The sequence below is a fragment of the Vidua macroura genome, chromosome 19 (assembly GCF_024509145.1).
Source record: "Vidua macroura isolate BioBank_ID:100142 chromosome 19, ASM2450914v1, whole genome shotgun sequence".
NCBI lineage: Eukaryota > Metazoa > Chordata > Aves > Passeriformes > Viduidae > Vidua > Vidua macroura.
Window position 1 is genome coordinate 4,730,474 of NC_071589.1, and position 16,377 is coordinate 4,746,850.

The 16,377-nt window shown below is 53.4% G+C and overlaps 1 protein-coding gene across 1 annotated transcript; it reads left to right on the forward strand.

The window, feature by feature from the left end:
- Positions 1 to 349: 349 nt before the first annotated feature.
- On the forward strand, positions 350 to 5,647 carry FOXJ1 (forkhead box J1). Its single transcript, XM_053994677.1, has 3 exons — positions 350 to 606; positions 1,333 to 1,878; positions 4,578 to 5,647. Exons 2-3 carry the CDS (start codon positions 1,390 to 1,392, stop codon positions 5,376 to 5,378), a joined length of 1,290 nt encoding a protein of 429 aa, XP_053850652.1. The 5' UTR covers positions 350 to 606; positions 1,333 to 1,389; the 3' UTR covers positions 5,379 to 5,647.
- The last annotated feature ends 10,730 nt before the right edge of the window (positions 5,648 to 16,377 follow it).

Sequence of the window (16,377 nt, forward strand, 5' to 3'; positions counted from 1 at the left end):
CTGTTCCAGCACCCTCACAATAATTTTCTCCTACAATCCAATCTAAACCTACTCCCTTGAAGCCATTCCCGTTTTTCCCATCACCGCACGCCCAAAGCCCCTCTCCAGCCCTCTCACGGCTCCCCTGAGGCGGCCCAAAGCCGCGATGAGCTCACCGCGGAGCCGCGCATCGCTCCGGGCCGGGCTCGGCCCGGGCCGCGGGCTCCGGCGGCATCGCTGGGTACCGCCCCCTGTCGCCATGGCAACGCGCGAGCCAATGGCGTGCGCGGAGGATGTTTACGGGGCGTGGCGTCGCCGCGGCAACGCGCGAAGCCTCCCGGAGCCGCTACTTAACCCCGCGCCGCGGCGGCCGCGGCTCACGGCGGCTCGGCGGGCACGGCCCGGCCCGGGCACACCGCAGGCGGCCGGCACGGGGCACCCCGACACCCGCGGGGCCTCTCTTTCCCCTTTTCTTTTTTTCTTCCCCCCTCCCCTTTTATTTTTTTGGGGTTTTTTTTTTGGTTTTTTTTTTGTATTTTCCCCCCTCTCCTCTCCAGTTTTTCCAGAAGCTTCTTGCTGTGTCGCGAACTTTGCCTCTCGGAGGGACGACACCGACACCGGGACGGGGTAAGGGGATGCGGCGGGGTCGGGAAGGGCAGCGCGGCCGAAGGCGCCCTTAGGGGCGGTGGGTCTGCGCGGGGGAGCGGCTCTGGTTATGCGCCCTCCCGGCGCTCTCTCCTGGCCCAAAGGCTCGGGATTTCGGGTTTGCATTCACATCCCCGACACAGGACTCCCCAAAATCTGAAGCTGCCGGCTCGCTCTGACTGCGGGTGTGCTTGGGTGGGACCCTGCCAGTTCCCCCAACACACCCCTGAGTTGTTTCTGGGTACCACAGGAATTAAAACCAGAAATAGCATCAAATCGAGAGAAGTTGGCTGCGAGGGGGGAAATTTTAAAGTATTTTGTCCTGGTGTGGAATGCTGAGAGTTAGTCCTGTGAGTGCCAGGTGTCCAGAGATGTGTGTTCCCAAGAAACAACCTGACTTTGTGGGATGGCAGGGCTGGGTTTTGGTAGTTTGAGGTGTTTTCTGTTGGATTTTTTAAAAATTCATTTTTCAGCCAAGAGCTTGCTGGGCAGCAGGTTGGTGGGTGGCACTGAGGTGCAGGAGTTTGAGGGAATTTCCCCGAGGTTCGAGGGTGCTAAAGCCCCTCGGGACAGGCATTGCAGGTCCCTTGCACAGCACAGCAGGGATGGGTCTCACCCAGCAGCTCCAGGAGCACCCAGGGCTGGCCCTGCCTGGCTGTCGGAGACTGCACCTTGGGGAACCTCACCCTGTCCCTGTTGTTATTGCAGGATCTGCCCCATCCCTTCCCTCCCGTTCTGTGCAGCCTGGGAAGCACTGAGGGAGGCATGGCGTGGCCGAGCCGAGCGCTGAAAGCCAAGGGCAAATTGAAGTGCGTGGAGGAAGACCTGGATGACAGCCTGCCAGACCTCATGTGGCTGAGGGACTTCACAGTGGCCCAGACTGGCCTGCCTCAGTTATACTCTGGCTCAGACCCCCAGGACTGCTACACCATGAGTGAGAGTCTGTTCAGCCTGGTCGATTTTGAGTCCCCATGCTCGCCCCTGGCTGCTGACCCGGCCTGCAAGGGCACACGCCACACCCCCTGCACGCCCGTCTCCTCCTCCACCTCGCACCACGACGTGGCTGTGCCCCCTCATCTGGCAGGGGACATCGACTACAAGACCAACCCTCATGTCAAGCCACCCTACTCCTACGCCACCCTCATCTGCATGGCCATGGAAGCCAGCAATAAACCCAAAATCACCCTCTCTGCCATCTACAAGTGGATTACTGACAACTTCTGCTACTTCCGACACGCTGATCCCACCTGGCAGGTAGGAGATGTGGAGCCGTGGCCACTCTCCCTGCAGGGCTGAGCAGGGCTTTCCACAGCCTCCACCCTGCAAGACAAGATCCTGCAGGGCTGCTGGATCCCACTGGGAAAAAAGTGACACCAGCCACCAGTGGGGAAGGGCTGGAATGGGAAAGAACTTGGCTGGGCACCAATGCCACGGCCACAGGGGTGGCAGAGGGAAGGAGCCATGCGGGGGGAGAGCCCAGGTCCATTTTGGGAGCAGGGAGGTACTCGTTGGGCTCCTGGCACCTGAGACTCCCCTTGGCTTCAGGGCAAAGGCCTCTTGGTCCCTGTATTCCTGGAGTTCTTATGGAGTCCCTCAGGGTTGAGCACACATGGAGAAGGTGCCAGGTCGAGTGTCCCTGGGTGCTGAAAACCAGGCATGGGAGAGGGATGGAGATGCCACTTGTAGGAGAAGTCTCTCACTGGGGAGGTTCTGAGCAGAAATGCTGCTGCTTTCTAAGCAGGGCAGAGTACTGGGCTCCTGGCCCCAGGGACAGGCCAAGGAGGCTCCATCACTGGGATGAGCTGGTGAGACCTGCAGAGGGAAGCCCAAGAGTGGTTAACTTGGGCTGCTGTCCTCAGCTAGCACGAGCATGTCCCCAGTGGGGAGGGGACAGCCCCCAGGCTCACAGGCTTTGGGGACAGCCTGAAGCCCAGGGGCTTTTCCCAGCCACCTTGGCTCACTGCCCTCCTCTGTCACACGAGGAGACCTCTGGCATGTGAGGTTTTCTAGGATATGGCAGGGCTGGGGGGCCCTGGGGGGCTCATCCCTCCACTGGGGTTATTCCCATCCCAAATCCACAGTGTGTCGCTAATCCTGATGGCAGTGCCCATCCAAGCAGAGCTGGAGAACCCCACTGCAAAGCCTGGGCATTGCCCACCTTCTCTCCAGGCAGGTGGGTCTCCAGTGGCTCTTGAAGCCCATCATGGGGAAGGAAACCTTTCCTTGTCTCCCTCCAGGGCCATCTTGGTCCCCCTCTTACACTCCTATGAAAGTGATTTGGAAACAGGAGCTGGGTGCTAACAGGTTGACTTTCTCCTGCGCACTTCATGGCTGGGAATTCACAAGGTTTTTAATTAAATGTGTTCATTAAAAAAAGAAAGAAGGTTTTCAATCCCTCTCTGCCGAGATGCAGGGGGTACCCTGGACCGTTGCAGGCAGGAATGATAAATATGTTGACTGGCTGAGTAATAATTCAGCCTGGGCTGAGCGAAGTTTGGGATGGTGAGGAGAGATGGGCAGCAAAGAATTCAGCTTTCAAGCCTCTGATCCTTGTAAAATTTCATTACACAGTAAAATTGGAGTTACCACAGCCTGGATTGTGTGGGGGAATATCTGTGTTCTTGCTTCTTCTTTCTTCTCTTTTTTTTTTCTTCCCTTTTTTTTTTTTTTAATCTTTAGTTTCTTTTCACTTTTTTTTCTCCTTCCTTTCTTTTTTTTTTTTCCCTTTTCTTTCTTGCGAGGTGGTGTTCTCATCCCCTATCCCGATTCCCGTACGTGAAGACAGCCTGGAAAGGTCATGCCACCCATAGTCTGGGGGGAGATGGATATATTCCTGTGGGAGCTGAGTGCTTTGGAGAGGAGCCAACAAACCCAAGGAGCTTCAGCCCAGAGGAGGGTTTTGTTGTGTGTGTGTGTGTGTGTGCATGTTTTTCAACAGCTCTAAGCAATTGAGCCTTGTTTTTCCTATTCGGCACTACGGATTATGGATGAATAAGCATAAAGATATCCAGGCAACATTAAAAAAAAAAAACACCTCTACCATATCCAATCTCTTAGTACAGTCCTGGCTTTGTGGAGTCCAATGCTGGGTTATTTGCCCAATAACTGAATTTCCTTTCTGATTATTCACATCACTCCAGGCACATTCAGGGTTTCAGAACAGCTCGACGGGAGCAGAAACTCCTCCTTTTCTTCCTCCATCCCCACCTTTTTTCCCCCCTCAGCTTATTTGAGCAGTGGCTGATGAAGATGCAGTGATTTCACACCGAGCTTCCCTGGGCCAGGAGGCACCTCTGGGGACACACAGGGTGGAACAGCCCACGTGTCTCTCCGTGTTCTCCCATCTGATTTGTGCCAGCCTGGCTGGGGGAAGGCATGGTGCCTGTGTTTTGTCCAAATATTTTCCTCTCAACACTAACAATAGACACAGTTGAACTGGGGGATGCCAGCAGGGCCCTGATTGCCATCCCCCCACAGTGCTGCCATGTGTTGCCCCTTGTAAAGGGGCCATGGCCACATGGGTGTAGGGATCCACCTCTTCCTCCCTGGCACAAAGGAGGATCCAACCTCCTCCAGCTTAGCTCCGTGCCTAGAGCAATTCAAACCAGTTTCTTCCAGTGCTCTGCATGATCCAAGGCCCCACGGCCCCGATTTCCAGCCAAGGAGAGCTGCCCAAAAGCTTCCCATTGGGTGGCAAGTCCTAGCTTGAACCCCTTGGCTCCTGCCAAGGAGAGAGGAGATGGGAGGCAGGAAAACTGCTGGAGACTCAGGGGGGAAAAGTCAGGGGTTTGAGGGACTTTCTGCTAGGTATGTAGCCTTGGATGTCTGGATGTTGCCAGTTCTGCTTTGTTTTCCCAAAGGTCCTTGCTGAAAACCTCCACCAGCCTCCCCACACAGGTAGGTCCCACAGCAGACAAGCATTCAGCCTTGGTTTCTTTCTCTTTTGGCTCCAGAACTCCATCCGGCACAACCTCTCCTTGAACAAGTCCTTCATCAAGGTGCCTCGAGAGAAAGACGAGCCAGGGAAAGGTGGATTTTGGAAGCTGGACCCCTACTATGCCAACCGGCTCAAGTATGGGACTTACAAAAAGCGGAGGATGTCCCCGGTGCAGATCCACCCGGCCTTCTCCGGGAGAGTCCAGAAAGAAGCACGGCACGTTGGCAGCCCAGCCTCTTCTTCCTGCAGCTCCAACAACCTCCTTGAGGCCACCGTGGCGTCGCAGCAGCTGCTCAAAGAGTTTGAGGAATCCACCAGCAGCCAGAGCTGGAACGCCGTGGGTACCAAAGCGGGGCAGAAGCGCCAGCAGCCCTCGCCCCTGCCCACGGCCAAGGCGTCCCGGCTTCCCAACTCGGCCCTGATGACCCAGGAGGAGCAGACTGAGCTGGGGTCGCTGAAAGGTGTCTTTGACTGGGAAACTGTCTTTAACACCAACCTCAACGGAGACTTCTCCACTCTGGTGGATATGGAGCTCCCACCTTCCATCAACCCTGTCACATGCGACCTGGACTGGACAGGACAAGGGCAGCACATGGAGTGTCCCCCGGGGCAGGAACAAGTCATCGCCGAATCCAACCAGTACAGCCTGGACTTTAATGAAACCCTCATGGCCACGACTTTCTTGGAGCACCCCTGGGATGAAGGGACAAGCGATTACCTCTCCAACTGTGTCAACATTGACCAGGTGTTTGAAGACATCGATGCCTCTTTGCTGGCAGATGTCATCAACCTGAGCAGTCTGGCACGCCTCTTGTAAGACGTTTGTAGGATGCTCTCTCTCCCCAAGCTGGGATTTACAAGGGACAAGATTTCCTAGAGATGCCCACAGTGACTTTTACCAGCTTCATTGTAAGGTTATTCCCAGAAAGACCAGGAAAAGAACCTACCACCCCAGGAACTGCCTGCTGTGTCTCCAAAGGACACCTCAGAAGTCTCTAGTTTTCTCAAGAGAAGAAAGTCAACACTACTTATTTTTTTTACATTTTACTTTAAAAAAAGAAATGTGAATTAAGATGGGTTCTTTTCCATCAGGGCTAAAATTACTTGCGAAATCCCATCTAAGACATGAGATTCCTGGTGGCTTAGGATTTGATAGACTAAAGTGCAATTTCCACACCTCTTTGTTTCTCTCTGTCTTTCCTTTTTCTGTCTCAGTGCAGTTGGTAGGTACAGTGTGATAATTAGCTGGTAAGAAAATACAGGTCCCTTCTGGATTCTCCAAGTTCAACATCTCAGCTGATTTGTGCCTAGGGAAGAAGAAGAGGTTTATAAACTCAGCAAGTGTGCCTCTTTAGATGTTTTTATATAATCTATTATATATTATATATTCAAAGAAATCTATATTTTTTAGCACTAGAATTTCTTAAGGGGGGAGGGGAAGACTGGAAATGCAGTTTGAGAGTTGTTTTATATTTTCACTGTTTAAAGGTTTTGTGTTCACTGTTCTGTAAAACAAGACCACACAAGGGAGGACTCCTGCATCAGCAAGTTTTGTGAAGAATCTAGAAACTGGCCCTGGCAGGAGAGGAGCAGCAGGGACTGGGATGCTCCCAAAACCAGCTTTTGTATTTTTTGTACCTAAAACCCTTGCTGCAGTTGCCAAAGGGTCTGGAGCACCATGAACCCTCTCTTTCACCCACTGACATAGCCCCTCTCTGCTTTTTTGGTCTGAGACTGTTGCTCTTCACTTCTCCTGCTCTTCCATGAGGCTCCGAGTGCAAGGAAAACCCCATGGCTGGCCCTCAGCTGGTGGTGATGGAGCCGCTCCACACTGAACGCTCCCAGGTGGGACTGAGAGGAGAGAAATCCACATTCAGGCTCCATCCAGGAGCTCAGGCCAAAGACTGTGCACGCAACAGGCTCTGGGAACAGCAGTGGAAATGAAGTCCCATCCAGTCAGGAGAGACCTTGGGATCCACAGGAAGAGAAGCTTTGGCCTTTTGGCTCGGTGTGCAGCAAGAGTGTGGCGGGGTCGGTGCAAGGTAACTTGGAAATATTTTGGGAGCAGAGCCAAACTCTGCTGAAACTTGACTTGAAGCTCTCAAGAACCAGATTCTTTGCCTCTGTTTTGCTGTAGGCCGTGAGAGGTAGAGCAGCCATTAGGTAGCAGCAAGTAGAAGCTGGAATTTTAGTGGTGTGTCTTAGACTTGGCAAGAGAAATTTAAGATTGTATTTAGATTCTGGTGTTGTTACAAAAGCACTTAGGAGGGGCTTTGGGGTCTGTGTAGTTGTGTGTATTGACAATGTTTCTTTTTACTTGCTGTTTTTCTTCTGTTTTCCTGCTTTGGGGATTATGTTGGAGAACTACAGAATTACTTGTGCAATTTAACGTTTTTTCATGCAAAGTTATTTACAAATTTTAAAAAATAATAATAAAAAATGGAGACGAAAAACCCCTTTTGCCTCCTTGTTTCCTTTCCCCAGCCCAGCCCTGTTTGTAAACCCAGTCCCAGGACACAGGAGCTCTCACCCACTTGCACAACTGTGCAAATTCCCTGTGGGGAAACTGAGGCACAAACCAACCTCAGTGAGACAATGGTTACACACCACCTGTGTGACACAAGGTTGGCTGTGCCTGGTGTCCTGAGCCCTGGGAGCTGCTCCAGCCCTGGGAATAACCTTCCCTGGCCCTGCAGGGAGCTCCTGGGGCTGATAAGTCCCTCTGCTTGTGCTGTGTCTCCACCTGGCCCTGTAGATGCTCCAAGATGCCCAAGTGGCTTCAGAGCCCTTTTGGCTACAGGGTGGGGAGAGGAGCTGCACAGAGATCCCCCTCCAGACCCTGCCTGGGGCTGCTCCGGCTTGGTGCTTTGGGTGCACCCACTCTTGCATGTCCCAACCCTCTTGCCCTGAGGACAGAGCCCCCTTGTCCCCACAGCACACGAGGAGCACCCTATCAGCTCCCCAGTGACCTGCAGGATCCCCTCAGCACCAGGACCTCCAGCAGCCAGTCCCAGAGCTGCTCCCAATCCAGCCAATCTCAACCCAAAATAAGGCCTGGGCTCAGGACAGACACTTGCCCTGGTCTGTGTGTGTTTTGTGCTGGGAAGGCAGGATGCTGACCTTGGGAAAAGATGGGGTTATCCCTGGGGGAACAGCTTTGATGTATCTGAGGGGGGGAATTTAGAGGCAGATCTGGGCTTTCTTTTCAGCTTTGGGATATTTGGGGCCATGAATACCAGAAGGCATTAAGGAATTCCTTGTCCTGGCTTCTCCTCTCAGCTCCTTGTTGGAAGCACTGGAAGAGCTGCTCCCTTCTTCCCCCCCCCCCCCCCCCCAGTACTAGTGGGCACTTCAGGGCTGCAGAAAGCTGGCACTCCCCCTGCCCCTCAGACCAGTTCTTTAATTTGTTTTGCCAGGCACAAACACGTAGTACTATTTTCAAACCCCCTGGAAAAGAGAAGCCTCCAGTATCCCCACCCTGCCAGAGGACTTAAAAAAACAACCTTGCCAGGAAAAAAAATTCCAGCCTGCCGGAGCCAGCCGAGGGGTTTAAAGTGAGAAAGGGTGGATATAAAGGAGGCACCAGGCGAGGCCTGAAACAACCCCGTTTTGTTCAGCAGCTGAAAGCAACCAAACCGACTTGGACGTGAATTTTCCTTTCTTTCAGTGAGATGGTTTGGAGGGGGTGGTGGTGTTTTTTCAAGAGGCAGCCAGGAGGTGCAGGAGCCGGGGGTGCTCCGGGTGGTGGCATCGCTTCCCAGGGGCGCGGGGCACAAAGCGCGGCTGTGCTCGGTGCCAGGACGGAGCCGGAGCTCGATGCCAGGAGGGAGGTCAGGACCCGGCAGCCGCGGACCTGCCCGGGCTTGCCGGTGGCAGCGGGGTTGCAGCCGGGGCTGGGGCTGGGGCTGGTCCAGCCCCGCGGGCTCGCCCGGCACACGGGCAGTGACGGGCTGGGGACCCGGCGCTGGGAGTGTCCCCCCTGCTACATGCAATGAACCCAGAGCAGTCCAGGGCTGGCTGCGTTTTGGGGCACCCACCAAAGAGGGTCTGGGAAGAGCCCAGCTCCAAAAACTCTCTGCAAGCTCAGCTCGCTGTCCTAGTGAGGTCCTTCCCCAGCTGGTTATTAAGCACATGGCAGTGATTCTTTTATTATTTATTTCTGCTATTTCTCCAGCCATCCCCTCATCCATCATCCCTCCCTGATGGGCAAACATTGACACCTCAAACCAATCTCCCGTTCACAGAGGGAGAAAAAAATATACACATAAGCCCTTCTTTTCTCTCCCTTTCTTGCCGTGTCTTTCTTTTCCCTCCATTGAGTGTGAGGCTGGCATGGAGCCATTCTGGCAACAGCCGGCTTTCACTTGCTAATCATCCTAAATATTGAAAATCAACCCTAGAATAAACAGCTCAAAGATTGGGGCCATCTCTGCTCTGTTTGGAAATGCTAATCTCGCTGCCTTTTGTTTTCCTTGTGTGGATTTGATGCCTTGAATTTGGAGGAGGTCACAGCTCATGGGTTCTCTCTTCATCCTCAGATTTCTAAAAATTTTTCCCCCTATCATCATAAAAAATTCAGCCCATTTTAACATCCTAGGCTGGGATGGTTGGAGTGGTGAGGGGGGAGAAGGGGGAAACAGGATGGAGGAGGGTAGGGAATGGACTCGCCTTGCATAGCAATGAATGAACCTCCAAAGTTTGGGAAAAAACAGGTTCCTAAACATGCATCCAGGAGTTCACATGGGTGTGAAATCCCTTGGGAACCACACTCGGACAGGGAGATCTACTTGGGACAGCAGGTCCCTGGTGGGGATGGGATAGGGATGGCACTCACACACGGCAGGGCTTGGGGACAGCTCAGGGACTCCCTGCCCTGTGATGCTGATTTTTTTAGTGTTTTATACCTGATGGGCTGGAGGTGCCACAGCAAACTCCAGACAGGCTGTGCTGAGCCCCACGGCTGGACTCGGATGGGCTTTGGATGCAAACACCTCCGTGCGGGGCTGCAGGGCGCTGGGCGAGCTGGCTTTGAGAACAGAGAGGTGGCAAAGCCCCTGCCCTGATTTTCCAGCAGTGACCTTGCACTGCCAGCAGAGCCCCGCGGGAGCTGCGGCACTCACACAGCCCGGATCGCTCTCAGCACCCTGACGGGGAAACTGAGGCAGGGCTGGTGTGGGTCAGAACCTGATTCTCTCGGCACGTCTGCACCTATTTCAGTCCTGCTCTTGTGCGGTGTGTGGGGTGCTGCACCCTCTGGCATGGGGGAGCACGTCCAGCAAAAGTCCCCTCGGGTGCCCGCGTCCCTCTGCGCCCCAGGGAGCCCCGGGACGGGTCAGTGGCCGTTGCCAGTGGCTGTTCCCGGCTGGCACAATGTCCCGGCAGGCCGGGGCTTGCCCTGCGGCGGGGAGGGGGGAGTGCCGGCGGCCACAATGCAACAACCCCTGCGTAAGAGCCGTCACATGGACACGCTCGGCTGCCCCTTCCTCCTCCTCATCCTCAGCCCCGCCGCCCCCTCGATGCATGCCCGGGTAGGGGGCTGCAGCCCCACAGGGCTCCTGCTCCTCCAGCCCGGCTCATGCCGTGGAAAGGAGTCCCTGTGGGCATGGGGAGACACATCCAACCCCCCAGCGGAGGGGCTGAGCTGCCGGAGCCGTGCCAGCATCGCCTCCTTCTTTGGGAAGCCACGTCATGCCAGAGTCAAAACTTGGCCGGTTTGCAAACAAGCACCAGGGCCACGGGGATTTCTTTACAAAGGCTGTTTTTCCAGGTGATTTATTTCCAGGTTTGGAGTATTAGGACCATCCCATGTCTTGAGATTGTAGGGCTTTTTTCACTGCCATCATGACAGTAAGAAAATGGCTTTAGAAATCCAAAGCAAACACACTCCTTTGGTGTCTGACTCCTTGGGATGGGTCTCACACCCCTCAAAAAAGGTGGAAACAGGGGCAGGCTGCAGGCTGTGCAGTGCCTGGACACAGCTCTCCTATGGGTGCAGAGCAAAGCATTTGGGGAATGGCCCAATTCGGAGCAATGAGGGACAAATATTCGGGGGTTACAGATGGGGCCAGCCAGGATGAGCAGCAGCAGGAGTGGATCCTTTGGGATGCTCCTGTCCTGTGCACAGCGACCACTGGGCTGGAGGCTGGCACAGGCAGCAGGAGGGCTCAAGGCATTACGAGAGGCGGGCGTTGACCTAGAAATTGCAAAGAATTTGGCCTGGCACCGTGCTGGTGGGCAACGTGCCAGCCTGGCAGCCAAGGGAAGCGCAGCTCTGCTCCGAAACGGTTGTTCCTTTTCCCCATGCCTGGCTGGGAGAGGTGACTGCTGCCTGCTCCAGAAGCTCTGGGAGCATTTGGGGCTCGCTGGTGTCTTCACTCTTACCAGAGGCATCAGGTTTTGATCCTTTGGGGAGCCTGATACGGGGTCAGTGCCAATTCTCAGCTGGGGAATGGGAGGGAGCAGCTTGGCAAGTGCTGGGGGGAGTAATGCTCCATCCTGGCAGCTTTTGGTTACGAGACACATTAACAGGCAGGAATGTGCAAACATCCAAAGGTCGGAGCTGTGCAAGGCGGCTGTGGTGGCTCCAGTCCCTGGGAGTGCAGCAGATAGAGGCAGGACCCCCCTGTCCTGCTTCAGGCAGATGGGGATGGCCGAGGAGAGTCCCCTCTGCATGGGGCTCATTGGACCTGCACCCCTCAGCAGACCCCACAGCCTCACTGGCAGCTCTTTGCCACCCCAGAGTGAATTCCTGCCGAGGGGATGAGGCCAGCTGCAGCCCTGCACGGCCTCCCCGTTCCTGTCACGTGGGGGATGTATGCCCAGCACCAACCCGCATGGCAAACACCCCCCTTCTTTCCCCAGCAACGTGGCATAGGAAGAAAATGAGCATCATCCCCCAGGCTGGCCCCCAGCTCACAAAACACGGTGCCCTGGAGCTGCCCTGTCCCCTGGACCAAGGCTCCTGCTATGGGCACAGACATCCCACCCACCCCAAACCCATCTGGGAACATCCTGCTCCAGGGAGGCTCTGCCATGTGCTGGGTGGCACCTTGCTAGTCCCCAGTGTGTGCCAGCTCCTTGGTGGCCCTAGGAGATTGCCCAGAGCAGGGGGTGTCTATCCTGCTCCCCTCACTCTGGCAGAGCACTAAGTAAACAGTGACGAGGGGAACCTCGTTAATCCTGGGCTTTCATTTAAAAAAAAAGCCATTTAGAGCTGGCTCTGCAGGCAGTTATCAGAGCACAGGGGAGGTTTTCCCAGCAGGACCTTAATTCCCTCTGCAAATAAAGCCAGAGGGAAGGAGAGCACAGCTTGGGGCTGTGATAGTTGAAAGCTTGGAGGGGCTTCTGGGGCCAGCCTTGGAAGGGCTGATTGCCTTGAGCTCCTTCCTGCAAGGAGCAGGGAGGGCCAGTGAGGGATTTCCCTGCTAGGCTCAGTTTCAGGGCGATTCCAGCCGTGCCACATCCATCCCTGGAGCAGCAGTGCTGGCACGGCCCTGCTCAGGGCCACACAGAAATGGCTGGGAAGCTGCTGAAGCCCAAGTGCCAGCCCTTGTCCTGCATGGACCTGGTTTTCCAGGAGCAGTGTCCATCCCTGTGGCACATTGCAGTGCTCTGGAGCCAGGTCAGGATCAAAGCGAAGTCAGAAGGGCTCGGGCGTTACCAGGGAGGCAAAGTCCTCTGGTGGATTTGGTTCCTGTCTCATCCCTTCAAGTTCATGGGCACGGAGCAGCCAAGGGAACGTGCCTGGTGCATCCCATATCCTGCCTGTGCACACTCACTCCCTCTCTCAGGGGCTCCCTGCTTATAACCCCTCCTGGAAGGGAAAACTGGGGGCTTGTCAGGCAGCTCAGAGCTATTGGTTTTATGTCTGAAGATTAATTTGGCTGAAGATTGGTCACTTTTACTGTTCAACAGACCTGAGGGGAGACAGAACAGGCTGTGTCTGGGGAGAAGGGAGCACCAGTGACTGTGTACCCAAGTGTTCCTGCAGCCTGGGGCACTGGTGGGTCCCACCATGGGGGAACACAGTCCAGGACAGCTCTGCAGCTCAGAATGGAAGTTTTGTAAATTTATGTTAATCCTGACTCCTCCATACTCTGATCTCTCTCTCCTCTCCCACATCAAATGCAAAGCCCTCTCTGAGGCTCCTGGCTGCATTAATCTTGTTTTGCCCTCACTGCATCCTCAGGCAGCTCCTGTGGCTCGGGAATGCTGCTGCCCTGTTGCATCCCCAGCATCCCCTCCTCACTGTCCTCTCCTGCAGGAGCAGGATTAACCCTGCCAGTGGGAAGCAAGAGCAGGCATAATTCTTTGGTTTTTTTTGCAATAAAATGATTTATTATTTATAAAATGGAACTATATTTTAATGCAGGAACTGTTCCTGGGATGAGCAGCACTGAGGCACAATGCAGGGGACAGAAAGTCCCCTTTATCCCCTACTATTAATTGAACTTCTGCAAATCTTGTCAAGATCACACTTTTGTGCAATGACCTTTGCCACCATAAAGGCAATCAGTAGAAATAGGAATCTGGGGGATATCTGGGTCTATCCAGCAGTTCACTGCCAAGCCCTGAGCAGGCAAAGCAAAACCCTCTCTGCCTCAGTTTCCCCCCCTGCTAATCAGGCTCCGTTTTCTTTCCAGTGGCATTTTGGGCGGCCAACGCCCTGAACACCTTGTCCTCGGAGAGAAGTGACTGTCACGTCCCCGCCAGCAGGTGCCACTTCCTCATGCCTGTGGTGGTGCAAACTCCCGTTGCTGAACAACAGAGCGGTGCCGTTGCTCGAGCCCCGCAGCCTCCACACCCCGGAGGCGCCGGGCTCCGATCCGAGCCGGAGTCGTGGAATTCGGAGCACTGGAACCAGTTTTGTTCAGCAAATGCACTAAAAGGGACTCGTTAACTCTCTTATTACCAACCCCCAAGCGAGCACTGCACTGAGGATGCGATCCTTAGTTAGTCACTGTAGTAGTTTTGGTTTGCTAATTTGAGATTTTATTAATTTCGAGATTTTTTTGGCTAATGTATTATTGAGTGTGGTGGGTTTAGTGCTGGTTAATCACTAATGTACTAATTTTCTACTGTGAGGTGGGACTAGAAGAAAAGTAAAGGAGGTTTAAAAACTTTAAAAGGGTATAAAGAAAAATTTATTAATATTAACTAAAAGAAAGCACAATAACAATTAGAATAAAACCCTTAGAGTAATTCTCTTCTCTCTACTACTTTTTTTTTTCTGATAACGTAAAGGAATAAAACTTAAAATTTTAGTCAGCTTATCATTTCTAAAATAGTCCTTTTTTAGTTCACTTAGGGAGAGAAGTCCTTCTTGTTAATGTTATGGAGACTTCTTTAAAAGAAAAAAAAATTTTTGTGGCTCTCAATTTCTTTATTAGTAGTTCTTTGGGGAAATCTGTAATTGTGAAGTATTTCTTGTTTTCTACAAGCTTTTCTCACAGCTGGCTGAATGCCCCACCTTCTGTGCCCGTGCTGACAGTGAAAATCCCTTGTCCGGCGGGGGAAGAGGCGGCTTTGCGGGGGAGGCTGCCCGTGACGCGGCGCTCCTGCGGCCCGCGGCAGGCAGGGCGGAGAGCGCGCCCGGCCCGCGGGAGCCGCGGCTGGCGGGGACGGCGGCGGGAGCAGCGGCGGGAGCGCACCGGGACGGTCCCGGAGCTGCCGCTCCGCCGGCTGCAGCCCTGCTGCGGAACAGCCAGCCGTGACCTGCGGGGATGGGCAGCACGGGCAGCCGCGTGTGCTCTGCCGTGCTGTGGCACACGCTCCGATGCCGTGTGAAGAACAGAGACTAGACGGAGCTAAAGAATAAATAGGGGTTTGTTAAGAGGCCTCAATGGATATACCTCGGGCAGCACAACCCAAAATGGTCACAAAATGCACGAGCGCTCCCGGGGGCTCTCACTGTGATCAGTTCTGCTCCATTTGCACATTGGGGTTCATTGTCCCATTCCAGCTTTAGCCCATGCAGTCCCATCCTTGTTTTTCTCTCTTCAGCCCACGTTGTTTGTGCTCTTGGGCCTGAGATTTGGATCATTTGTCCTTGGTGCCCAGCTGGAGAAGGAATTGTTTTGTCTCCCTGCTTGGTGAAGAGAACTCACCATGCCGTAATATGAAGCCCAGACCCACACATTAAAGCAGCACAGAGTGTGAAAAATATAAAAGCCAAAACCTGAGGCATCAGCTCAAACTGCAGCATTTGTACCCTTTTTCCTTCTACCCAAAATAACCCATTAGACTCTTTCTGTTTGACCAGCATTATTTTTTTTCCTGCTGCTTCCTCTTTCCTGCTGCACCTCACATTTACACAGAGTCCAGCAAATTTTACACAATGCTGTGCGTTTATTTCTGCACATTTATTCACTCCTTATCACCCCACACAGCTGGCACGTGGGGTGGGTGTATCTCTCCACTTTGCTCTAAGGGACTGTTGCTCAAGGGGTGAGGGAGCATTTTTGGTGGGTTTTCAGTCAATAAACAGCATTATTGGGCAAAACACACACAACTGCTCCCCAAAGGAGGTTCCTTCTGGCTCTGGCTGCCCTTTGAATGAAGGGGTGAGTGCTGGCAGAAAGAGCATGGAATGCTGTAAAGAAAGAGATGGATCTGCTGTTCTGGGAAAAAGATCTTTCCCAATCACACCAGCCCAGTGTGGGGAAGCACAAAAGGTGCTGGGTGCTGAGCCTGGACAGGGATCTTCTCTCTTATACCCTCAAATCCCTTTTATCAGGTATCCCCACAAAACACAGGCAGGCGGTTGTGGCCACACAGGGAAAAAACAGAGCCAGAGCTTGGGCACATCCGTGGGCAGCAGGACAGGGTGGGTTGTGAAATCCATTGTTGAATAAAAAAAGCTTCTCTCTGGAGCTGGGGGTGGTCTGACAAGGGGAAGACGGATGGGCACACACCAGTCCCTGCGCGTGGCAGGAGCCGTGGAGCGGAACAGGACAGCGGGAGCTGGGGCTGCAGAGCCTGCAGGTGCTGGAGAACCGCTCCCTGCTCCGGGCTTGGGGCGGTTTAGGGGCAGGCAGAGCCCCCAGTGCGTGATACCCCTGGCCATCCCCCCACGCTGTCCCGTGGGATAACCTTTCTCCCTAGAAAGGGTGCAGGACAGGTGTGGGCTGACATAATTCACACTCACATTTTTATAATTTCACCTCCCTGAGCTCAAACCCCTGGACTCTTCCTCCACATCTATTGTGCACAAATTCAGATTTGTTACCCCCAGTGCAATAAACCAATTATGACACACTCAAGAGAGACATTGATTATTTATTTCAGAGCTGCAGAAGCCTGGGTGCTCATTGGTTGGGACTCTACAAATCAAGCCATTACAACTATCAAAACCTTTTACTATTTATGCATTTTAGCCAACAAAGGAATTTGTGTTAATTGTCTACAAGTTACATAGTTCTCTTATTAATTATTATTATTAGTCTATCTTCTATTGGGAAATTATTCTCTTGTTTGCCATGCTAATTAGTCCACGTGCTCAGTCTTTCTCTTCTTTTGGGTTGGTGGGTTTCTTGGATCTGCCCCTGCTGGAATTACAATTAGTTGGAGCTGATTCAGCCCCATTGCTGAGCTGTTTTATAAGTTCCTTCCTTATCTTGGGGATTCTGCCAAATGTCCTCGTGGCCTGTAAATTCTGCATTCTTTGTACCCACTATCAGTAGTACATCCTCCTTCCCAAGCTTTGTTAACCTACCCCGAGATAATTTAAACATGTCAAACCCTAAACCTTAACAAGGCAATTCTACCAATATGCAGTTTGTTTTTCTAACACCTGCACATCACTTAGAACTTGTTGG